The 12,468-nt window shown below is 29.3% G+C and overlaps 2 protein-coding genes across 13 annotated transcripts in view; both read left to right on the top strand.

The window, feature by feature from the left end:
- LOC127796392 (OVARIAN TUMOR DOMAIN-containing deubiquitinating enzyme 5-like) overlaps window positions 1-12,468 on the top strand; it is a 44,113-nt gene that overhangs the window by 16,615 nt on the left and 15,030 nt on the right. The gene's annotated exons all lie outside the window — the stretch shown is intronic.
- On the top strand, window positions 8,067-8,570 carry LOC127796396 (glutaredoxin-C11-like). The gene has a single exon (XM_052328522.1). It carries the CDS (start codon window positions 8,134-8,136, stop codon window positions 8,443-8,445), a length of 312 nt encoding a protein of 103 aa, XP_052184482.1. The 5' UTR covers window positions 8,067-8,133; the 3' UTR covers window positions 8,446-8,570.

Genomic DNA, 12,468 nt, shown 5'->3' with positions numbered 1-12,468 from the left:
ATTTAATAAAATATCAAAAAAAAAATCAAAAACCATAAGAATAAAAAAGTTAGAATTTGGATTTTAGTAAAACTTAGGATTTTGCGATTTTACACCACCTCCAAGATATACACTTTTCATTTCTTGAAAAATTCGTTAAAAATCATTTTATCACTAATGAATGTTAGTTATTGAATTACCGAGAGTTAGTTTTCTAAAAAGAAAACATTTTCATATATGTCTCCTTATAAGGTGCTAGTTTTCCAGACTTAGAAAAATATTGAAACGATATCAAAATGAGTTTCAAGACATGATGCATGAACTAAAGGATTTTTCATACGATTAAGTTTCAAGCAAAAATCTTTCATGCATGTTTTAAAATATGAAAAACTTATATTGAAAACCTTTCATTTGAATTTCTAGTTGGTCTATTGCCTTAGAACAATTTTAGCTCTATGTTGACCAACGACTTCAAAGTTAATTCGAAAAAACATTTTAGAAGATTTTATCATAATACATGTTTATTCACATCTCCATGTATAAGAATATAAATCATTTGGTTTTCATTTTAACAAAGTATTTGAAATTGATTTTTGTTGAAAGCCATAAACTTGACTCATGACTTGGGGATAAAACACGATATTATTTTTCATCATCAAAACTAAACACAATAGTAGAACATCAACAATATTATCCCAATATTAAGCTTGGAGAAGGGCTTTTGAGAGAAAACCCCCCATAGGAAAGGCCTCCTCGAAGTGAGGACGGCTTAAAATAGGTAAGTCGCATTGTTGTGGAATAACATGAGATAGTGCTAGCAAGAGATGTATCTCCCTAAATTCCTCTGAGGAGCTTGGTTTGATCAAGCAAAAACCTATATATATTAGCATGGAAAACTAGACCCAAATGGATGGCGGCTCCTTAGGGGGACAAGATATATGTATTATATTTTATTTTTGATTTTTAAATAATTTTATCAGTTGATTAAATACTCAAAACATAATATATTTATCATCAACAAATAAAATTGTGTAAAAATTAAAACTAATGTACAATAAAAACACTTAATCTAAAACAAGTTCCGCTATATATATATATATTAACTATTAACTAATGCCTCAAACTATGGTTAAGATACAATAAATATATTTTTTTCTAGATAAAACATATTTATTACATCTTATTTTTAGCCATGAAATGCATTTATTAGTTGGTGACATTGCAAAGCATGATGTATTTAATATCAACCAATATAATTGTTTTGTAACATAAATATATATTTTCCTATATTTTTCTCAAAAAAAATTCACGATAATGGAATTTTTATAGTAATAACAGACTATGTTTTGTCCTAGACAAACAACTTAGCTGACTTCTACGTCCCGACTTGGTCTTTGTTGGTAACATCATTAATTTTGTTTGCTTAAATTTGTGATTTTTATAGCACCCGATCATCTAAATATTAGATTTTTTAACCTTACCACTAAGTTTTTTTTTTTTTTTTATATAATGTGGGAAACTCGAGGGGCACTCAATCATAGTCAATCTTCAGCCTGACCCATCTCACCATCTCCAAAATCCATAGACCGCTATCTCCACAACCTAAATGAAGGGACAGGTTTGCCATGATTCAAATCTAAGGGGTTGGCTCCTCAGATAGATACAATCAATTACATGATTTCTATTAGTATTGTATGCCTTGATACTAGATTTGGATGATATCTAGCGGGCTTATTTTAATACATTAATTGTATCTTTGTATAAATTACGAAAAAAGACAAGATTTTCTTCATTCATATTTTCTCCAATCAATTGTATGAATGAATCTCTAGGTTTTTTGTGTTAAAATTTTATTCTCAATGAGTTGAGACTGTGTGATAAATTTATCTAGTAGCAGAATCTCTTAAACTTTTCTTAATTCTTAAATTCTTTGGATAGGGACTCCGATTAATCAAGTATGTACCAACACAGGGGTTACTACCTTATTCAAAATGGGGATATCGATGGGAGGATGGTGTATCTCGTGCCATATGACATGAGATGTTGCTAATAAACTTGTGGGTGGTCATTTGAGAACGATCAGCCAAATGTGACGCCGATAACTAACCACATGGGTTAGTGGATAATGATCATGTCATCAGATTGTGATGATATGTTGATTCTTAAACTTGAACCGACATGATTGTTTTGTGTATTAGTGTGCAGGATTGGCTAATGAGCTGAACCATCCAATTGGGAGGCTAGAACGTTCATCTATGTGGTTCCATATTACTGGTATATAGAGACAGGTGTTAGGAATAAGATCTATTTCCCTCGTTTGTATTTGATGGGGTGAACGTCCTATGTGATCAGTTATTATAATATGTTCACTTGAAGTGAAACTTCACTACCACTTATACTATTCTGAATCGTTGCTATGTGCTATTCAAGAACTCTCAAAACATCGTTGGAATTTGGAAAAGTTCTGGTAATGGGCCAAGGGTTTGACCGATACTAAAAAGAGTTTTGGTGTTATCTGATTGTTAGTGGGTAATGAATCTAAAAAGTCACGTACTATATAATGTTGCATTTGGTATCAACATTATGTGCCCAAAATGTCTTAGGAATTGATTGGTCAAAAGTTGGTCATTGGCCATTTACTAATAGTGCATGCATACTATAAAATCAATTATTGATTACATAGGAGGCTGATTACAAATAGTGCATGGTATAAAATAATAGTGCATAGTAAAATTCATCTTGAGGTGAATTTAGTCTCAGTACATAAACCGTTTATGTACTCCATTATTACATCGGATAACAGGTATGAGATTTATTTATATATTCAATTGTTGAATATGTGTGCTGATTAAATACTCAATCTCTGTATGGTGTGTATATTATATTCTGTTGTGTGTATCTAATACACAGTAAAAAAATTATTTTTGCTTGTACCACCATATTAGTGATTCCCATCAATTTTGCACGAAGACATAATCAAACCCATGATCTCGCAATATTCCAAACTCTTGAATTCGTGTTCTTCTGCATTATCCTAAGAGATTAACCCTACCACTAAATTAATCTTTTATTTAAAAAAAATTAAATATAGATCAAACAATTAAAAAATATTATGAGTTAATTAGTAGAAAACATAAAAAAAATATTTATAAATAAGGTTGTTCACTAGTTTATTCGCAAGTTTTTAATCGAGCGTGTTCACAAGTTTCTAATCGAGCGTATTCATTAGTCTATTTACAAGCTATTAATTGAATCTATTTGTGAATCTTAATGAGTTGAGTTTTACTAAACTCATATTAATATCTCGTTTACAAATTAAATTTCAAAGTTATATTCAAATTTAACTCGTTTACCAACTCAATCCAAATTTTATCGAATTGAATAAGCAATAGTTTCTGAACGGCTTAGTTCATTTGCAATTCTATATTTGAGGGGAAAAAATTATTTTTCTCATTATATACATAGAGAAGTAGTAGAAAAATACTTAATTGAAAGTATTTTTTAAATATTTTTGTGTATCTTGCTTTAAAAATAAAAATTAATTATAGTAACAAAATTTAATCACATAAATTTTTTATTTTATTTATTTTTTTAAAAATGTTAAATATCACATAATAAACTTTCATTTAAGCTTTATTTTTTGGGCGTAGAGTCTTCTATAGGAAAAGCTGTTTTCTTTGGTCCAAACATATTTACACACACATACACACATATATGTATATCTCTATAAATAAACACACATATACACAAAACACGTAGATATATACATGCACACATATATACATATACATACCTATACACAAACATACTTACATATACACATATATACAAACACGTGTGCACTAGCATATACACACAACCGCAGATGGTTTGTTGCATGCATTTGAAAGTTTTGAATATTGTGAGGTCGTGAGTTCTATTATATTTATGTGTGATATTGTACAATTACATGTGTCTATCATAAGAGTTAGGTATTGGTTTTGTCTTGCAATGAATATGTTTGTACACATAAGCCACGATTAAGACTGACCATGAATTTTAGAGAGCATGAGATGGTTCAAGTTAAATAATATATGTGATTATGAACCCCTTGAGTTTCCTACGTTATTAAAAAAAAAAAAAAAAAATTTTTACACATATATGTCATGACACGTGTGTCATCCATTTATGTAGGTAGCGTTTGTTAAAAATAATAAAATAAGATTGTATGAAGATAAAGTTAAAATATGTTTTGAATCAAGATATAGCATAATCAAGATAAATTTAAAAAATATTCTAATATTTCTATCAAATTGTTTGTTAATTTTTTTATAATGCACTTAGAGTGCACTTTATGAGATGAGAGAACATGTAGGTAATTTTTTCTCATCTATTATAAAAATTAAATTTATCTCTCATCATCTAGATAAATTTATCTATCAAATCCAGATAATAAATCACGTAACTTCTTTTTAGTAAGTTGTCAGATAAATTTAATAAAAATAATAAAAATACTTTTGTCGAATACTTTTCAGATATCACTTTTTTCAACTTATACCTTGATTAACAAACACTATCTTATAATATAAGTGATGCATTTGCCCTTTTAATTAACGATTAGTTTTGTAAAAATGGGAAACCTTATAATTATTAAGAAAAATAGCAAAAAAAAAAAAAAAGCTCAAATCTTTTAGTGAATTTATAAATTTATTAAAATATTTCAATTTTGACAATTACATCCCAATTTATTCAATTAGATATAATTTTATCCAATACTTGAAATCAATTAAAAGGCATGTATGTGATATATGAGTGAGATTTATATGTACACATATAAAAAATAAAAAATAAAATTATATATATAGATCCCATTTATATATATATTTTTTATGTTAATAATGACACACATTTTTGAAATTAATTTCAAATGTTTGATAAAATTATATATATAATTAAGATACAATTGATAAAATTTATACATTTAGATAAATTTATAAAAAAAATTAACTTTTTTTTTTTATTTGCCCTTATTATTGTCCTTAGCCTTTCGTAAGCATGCACGCACGTGTGAGACGGACCACGCATGGATTCTTGCATATCTAATTACATGATAACGTCAATGACAACGCTGCATCGACAACCAGCATATTTCCACAAATTAAGTTGACCTCTATCTATCAATATTCATAATTTATATATTCATTATATATATATGGATATTGTTAATAATTATCCACAAGAGAATAATTAAATAATAATAAATATATTTTATTTTTAAATAATATTAGTAAAATTATTAAATCACCTACTATTTATTTATTTCGATACAACATATGAATTAATTAAAAAATAATATATAGATTGATCAAATGACGTGACACATGGACTAATCTCAAGACTCCTACATAGTAGACACTTGGAGGGCATTTAGTTCACCAAGTGCCGTCACATCCCTATCCGACCACCAAGAACTCGGTCCTCAAAATGGCTCAATAGCATAGATTTGATGTCATATTTCAAATAAATATTTCAATCACATTATTGTTATTCTAAACCGAGCTATATTTTATTATAGATAAACGAATTTTTGAATCATACTCTTCTCATTACTTTGCTAATTTTGCTCATTTTCTCTCTAATAACTAACGCTAACTTGAACGTTAGAGTTTATCGTAAAAGAACAAAAGTCCGGTATTTAATTAATTGAATGATTTGAAATATTAAAAATAATATATAATAAATATATTTATTATTACTTAACCATTAGGCGATGCGAAGCGTTGTTGGGACATGAGAATTAATGAATCAAAGGACTGCTTTTTGTCCAAAAGAGAGGTAGCTATAAGGCGAGAAAGAATATATCCTCTTCCACCCCCACCCCCACCCCCCCCCACCATCACCATTCCCTGTTCATGATCGATGCTACTACTGCAGATTCCCAAATCAAATGCCTTCCGCTCATCCATACATATCTCTCTCTCTCTCTCTCTCTCTATATATATATATATATATCTATGTATATCTATATATATATATATCAATATTCGATTATTTGGATATAAAGTTTGTTACAATTAATCTTGATATATCTTAAATTTAAATAATATTTGTAAAAATAAAATATATAATACATTAAAATTAAATGTGTAAAATAAATTTACTTATATACTTTTACTTTTTTTTTAAGTAGTCATTTGAATTTTTTTTTATTTCAATTACACCATTGTATTTATATCTTTGAGTTAATTTAACTCTTGTATTTTAATCTTTTTTTCGTATGGTAATTCAAACTTTTTATTGTTTCAATTATATTTCTATACCTGCATTCGGGGGCAGATCTAGTGGGGCAGCACGGGCTGCAGCCCGTGCCAGCCTCAATCCTCCCTCAAATCTTCCCTGAAATTTGGACTATTTGAGAGAGAGAGCTGAAATCACTGATGGATCTGGAGACAGCTCTCTCTATATCTATCCCTGAATCTACCCCTGCATGCATTTCCTAATGAAATTACACCTCTGTACTTTGATGCGTAAAAGAAAAGTTAAAGAGAACTCTTTTTTTTTTTAAATATCAAAGTACAAAAGTTAAATTTGACTCGAAAATGTATGTACATGAGTGTGATCGAAATAACAAAAAATTTGGATTATTATATGAAAAAATATCAAAATATATGAGTTAAATTAATTTAAACTTTTATTATTTTGATTACACTAGTGTACTTGTATTTTCTAGTCAACTTATACCTTTATACTTTGATGCATAAAAGAAAAGGTAAATTAATTTTTTTTTAATTTTAAAATATAAAAATTAAATTAACTCGAAAATATATATACATGAGAATGATCGAAATAACGAAAAATTTATATTATCATATAAAAAATATCAAAATATATAAGATAAATTATGTCGAAAATATAAATATAAATGTGTAATCGAAATAACAAAAAATTAGAATGATCATGCAAAAAAAAAATTGTGAAACTACATAATAAAAAATATGAATTTGGGGATATAAATTTCGTGTTGGAATAACATTTTATTTCCCGACACCTAAGTCTTGATATTCATGGATGATTCCGCCGTCCACGGATCCCATTCTCCGGAAGAGGTGGCAGATTTGTATGGCGCCTGACGCCTGTTGACGATACCATGGCTGATTAAGCTAAGTGTCAACTTGTTTATAGCCCTTCGGATATAGTAGTCAGTAGTCACCCTCAGGAACATATATCATCATCCATCATCAGCATCGCCCTGCCATTCTCCTTTATCCAAACAAAGATCTTTTCCACCCCCCTCCAACTTTAATAATTATTTCTTCCTTTTAATTGTGGGTTACGATAAATCACTTTATTATTTGTTACAAGATGGATGATATATTTTAAAATATGATCTATTTATCGTCAGATAATAAATATATCTTATGAGATAATAATTAATATTATTCTTTAATTATGGATATAAAAATACTATTTGGACATGGCACTCTTATGGCATTTGTGTATCAGTATATTATATTTTTGGATCATATTTGATGTGTTATAGATAAAATTTATTAAAATATTAAAAAAATCTAAAATAACTTATTGGGCTAAAAATGTATAAAATTTCCCTTGATTTGGGGTTACAAATAAAGCGCAAATGAGATAACTCCGACACTTAAGAATCCCTCCGGAAGTTCTAGGAAATGGATATACGTTATCTATAAATAATTATAATTCTAATAGATCTCAGAATATCATGATAAACATTATCTATAAATATTTTAATTCTAGTAGATCTTTGAATATTAATAATAAATATTATTTGATCTCAATATAATTTTAGTGTCTAAATTAAGTATCAAAATATTTGAACAAAAATTTTTCTACGTCTTCTGACATTTCTTTTTTCTTATAAAATATGAGTGGTTTGACAACAAATTTTTTATTTAAAAAATTTATTATTACATTCGAACGACAACATTGATTATTATTACCCTTAAACCAACAAGTATAGTTGCACTTTAATTAGATGTATCTTTTCCATCGATCCCATTAATTAATTAAGTCCAACTGCAGCTATAAATATGAACTCTGGAAACCCTCTTTGTATCAGTTCTCTCTCTGTCTCTCTCTCTCCCGCTGCATTGCGTGCATTTCTTGTCGAATTAATAAATTATTTATTGGAGATTAATTATCATGGATAAGGTGTTCGAGCTGGCGTCGAGGACGGCGGCGGCGATCTTCACGAGGGGCTCCTGCGACATGTGCTTCACCATCACGACGCTGTTCCATAATCTCGGAGCAAGCCCGGCGATTTACGATCTCGACCAGTTTGGCGGCGCCGGCAGGGAAATGGAGAGGGCCCTCAAGAAGCTGAACTGTAACCCCGCCGTCCCCGCGGTGTTCATCGGCGGCAAGTTCGTGGGCTCCTCCAAAGACGTCATATCTTTCCACGTTGATGGGTCTCTCCGGCAAATGCTCATCAACGCCGGCGCTATCTGGTTCTAGCAGATGCTTCCGATCCACCTGCCGCCAAACTGTCTAACTCTGCTAGTTTTGTTTTTGCTAGGTTCAGTACTCTCGCTCACTGTACTTTGCATATATATATATAAAGACAGCCAAGTTATACTTAATTAATTCTGAAATAGTATCTGAATTCTCACTTATTAACATTTTTAGTGACATTTGTATATTAACGACCGGCGTCGAGGCATCACGGGAATTAAGTAAGTGAGGGCAATAGTGAAATTATGCAAAGATTAGAGATCCCTTGGTAAAATAGGAAGCTATACTTAATTAATTCTAAAATACTATTTGAAATCTTAATCATAAGATTTTTAGTGACACTTGTACATTAATGATTTGCACCGACAAGAAAAATAAAGGAGAATGTAGCATCACAAGAATAAGGAGAGAACAATAGTGAAATTATGTAAAGATTATGGATCTTTTGGAATTGAAAAATGAAAGTTATCAATCTTAGAGATGAGGCTAACTCAAGGGATGGAGCAAGAAAGTATTGTAGTTGTTCGGAACAAAGGCGTGAATTTTCCAGGACAACGATGAACTCTCCCCGACCTTGCTCTTTGCCTAATTTTACCTTTTCTTAAATATCTTAGTACAAAAAATCTATTAAAGTGGCTTATAAATAATCTAAAGTTGTTAATGCAGTCTCATTATTAATATTTTTTTATTAAAAAATGGTAAATGCATCAAGGGAACATCCAAATAATAAAATTACTAAAATACATTTGGAGAATAACGAATCTCAACCTGTCATGTATCCCCATCCCTAAGTAAAATAAGATAGTGACTTTCTCTCTATCCAACTTAGATCCAAAATATAAGTTAACAAATTTAACTCGTAAATTTTTAATTTTAGAGGATCAAATAACAAATTTGGAATATTTATTATTACCTAACTCAATTAGTACAATCATTCATCAAGCTCATAACTATTGACTTCGAAGATCTCAAAAATAGACACCAAATATCTTTGTCTCGCCTAATTAAAGATTAATATCTATATAGGTGAATTTAATCAAACTATCTTACCTACTATATATCACTTGTTAATGCTTTTTTTTACTTGAACATTAAAAATTAAATCGAGAAATCTAATCTTGTCCCCTTTTACAAATACTTTTACTTAAATAATTGTCTATAATTGATACCAACTATCATCACAAGTGACTTGGCAATTGATATGGTTGACAAAAAGGGATGCTTGGGAACCTCTTTTTTAGGCTCCCTTAAATTCCTTCATATCCGAAGCTTGGCATTAATGCTTATCATATGATGTGGAAAATAGGCAAATCTTCAAAAGCTATGATTGTGTGAAATTCCTTTAGACTGTGATGTCTTTTTACATTAGTGTTTGTTAATTAATTCATGAGCTAAAAAAAGTGTAACATGCAAAATATTTTAGATAATTTTTTTTATTATATTTGTTAAATTTATTCGATAACTCATCAAATATTTAAATTTATATGAGATTTTATATATGAAAAAATGACCTATATGCCTCCTATCTCATAAAAGTATAATTCTCATTGTATTTTTAAAAATTTAATAAAAATTTAATAAAAATCTTAGAATACTTCTCAATCTTATATTAATAATTCTATATTTGGATTAAAAAACATTTTAACCTTATCTCGTTCATTTGAATAAACTCATAATTAGTTACTCTTTAGATTTATAATTTCTATTATTTATATTTATATTTTTAAAAATGTTACTATCATGTTTATTAATATGTGAATTTGAAAGTGAAATTAATTGGTTTTAGTTAGACATTTTTATATAAAATATATATTTTAATTCAATTGAAATGCTTAAAGGAATACATTAATAAATGTATTTATAATTTTATAAACATATTATTTAACATAAAATTTTGAATATTGTAATATTTTTATTATTTATATATATAATTTTAAATATTCTAAAAAAGTAAAAAAGAGAAAAATGAAACCTGGCTAGCGCCAACCCAACCCATGGTAGGCTACCCGAATGGCCAAGGTTGAATTGTGAGTTGGGTGGGCTTTGCTCCCCCCAACTATGGACCCGACCCTGACCCATGGGCGTTGATATAAAAGTAATGCTATTTGGCTGCCCTTACAAATTTACCTCACTGAGGCAATTACAAACATACCTTCAATTCTAAATTAGAAGCCCACGTGACCTTTCTTCTCTATCTCACTCTCACGTCTCATTTTGACCATATCTTTCTATCTCTCATTTTTTTCATGCGCTTCCCTTCTTTCCCTTTTGGGCATCAAGCTCGCCGTCTCTCGTCCATGCTGCCGAGCCTCCTCGATTCTGCATTGCAGCAACTCCAACCCTTTCTCTCTTTCCCATCCATCGCACATCTCAATTGGCCTCAATCTAAAAAGAGGTAAGTTTTTTAAACTTATCCACAATGATTTTCAGCACGGATCCGTGATATATACATATATACTCGTTATTTCAATTTGACCGAAACTTTAAACTTAGATTTACTGAGATTTGGCTATTGGATCTTACTGATTTTTAGGTATGTTAGTCGATGGGCCATTGGGTGTCAGATAGTTGCCTCTAATCGCTGGAAACCACCAGCCATGGTTGCCGGTGGCGACTGGCAGTGCATATACATACTATTTGAGCTTGACCAAAACTTTAAGTTTAGATCTACGGAGATTCGACCGTTGGATCTTGATAATTTTTGGGTACGTTAGTCGATAGGCCCTTGGGTGTCGGGTGGTTACCTTTGATCCCCAAAAACCATTGGCCATATGGCCAGTGGCGATTGACAATGCATTTTTCAATTGTGACTGAAAATTAAAAATCAGATTTAAGAAAATTCAACTATTAAATTTGACCTATTTTTGTGTATGCTAACTCCCTTATCTTGGTGTTTCTAATGATAGATTTTGATCATGAAAATCTCTGGCTAATAGTGGTCACTAGTAGTTGTTGGTGGCAATAGTTGTGGCTGGTTTAGGGTTGGCCAAGTTGGTTAATGGGTTAGACCGTTGTGTTTGGGGTTGGGTTTGCCTCATTTGTGGCAGGTTGGTCAAAAAATCCAATCCGTTGACTCGTTCAACCAACAAAGGAGACAAAGGAATTGGTGTCCCTTTGTTAGTTTCGACTGATTCTGTTTCTTTCATTTATCTTTATATATGCATACACCATATTATACTTCTACTAAAGTATTCACTTTCTATAATTTTTTAGATTTTATTGTAGACAATTAATTATATTTTAAAAGACAAAATAAAATCCTATTGAAAATAAGTTATGTGATTTCTTATGTAGAATTTTACAAATAAATTTATTTGGGATAAATTTATCTAGGATTTTACATATAAGAATAAATAGCCTATATGTCTCATATCTTAACAAAGTGTAATTTTTAGTGCATTCTAAAATATTTAATAAATGACAAATAGCAAAAAAAATATAAATCTTATTATGAATTTACAAATTTATTTAAATATTTTAATTTTGTCAATTGTATCTCAATTGATTTAATTGGGTACAATTTTATCTAATATTTGAAATCAATATTTAGGAGACATGTGTTATTACTAACATAATATGCCACCTATCATAAAAAAAAATATATGAGTGAGGTGAGTTCCACTCGTATATTTTTTTTTATGACAGGTGATGTTTCACATCAATAATGACACAGAGCTTCTAAATTGATTTTAAATGTTAGATAACATTGCACTTAATTGAGCCAATTGGGATATAATTGTCAAAATTGAAACATTTAGATAAATTTGTAAATTCGTGAAAATGTTTAATTTTTTTTGTTGCTATTTGCCTTTAATAAAAAATCTGATAAAAAATTTAAAATACTTTTTAATTTTATCTTGATCATTCCATATATTGGTTTAAAAAATATTATTCATTTTAACAAACCTACCATAATTAGTTACTTTTTAGATTTATAAATTCTATTATTTGTATTTATATTTTTAAAAATGTTACTATCATGTTTATTAATATGTGAATTTGAAAGTGAAATTCAGTGGTTTTAGT

The sequence above is a fragment of the Diospyros lotus genome, chromosome 3 (assembly GCF_014633365.1).
Source record: "Diospyros lotus cultivar Yz01 chromosome 3, ASM1463336v1, whole genome shotgun sequence".
NCBI classification, from domain to species: Eukaryota; Viridiplantae; Streptophyta; class Magnoliopsida; order Ericales; family Ebenaceae; genus Diospyros; species Diospyros lotus.
This window is presented reverse-complemented; position numbering and strand designations above follow the sequence as displayed.

Coding starts and splice junctions, on each gene's coding strand:
- LOC127796396 (XM_052328522.1), top strand. CDS start 8,134: ATGGATAAGGTGTTCGAGCTGGCGTCGAGGACGGCGGCGGCGATCTTC.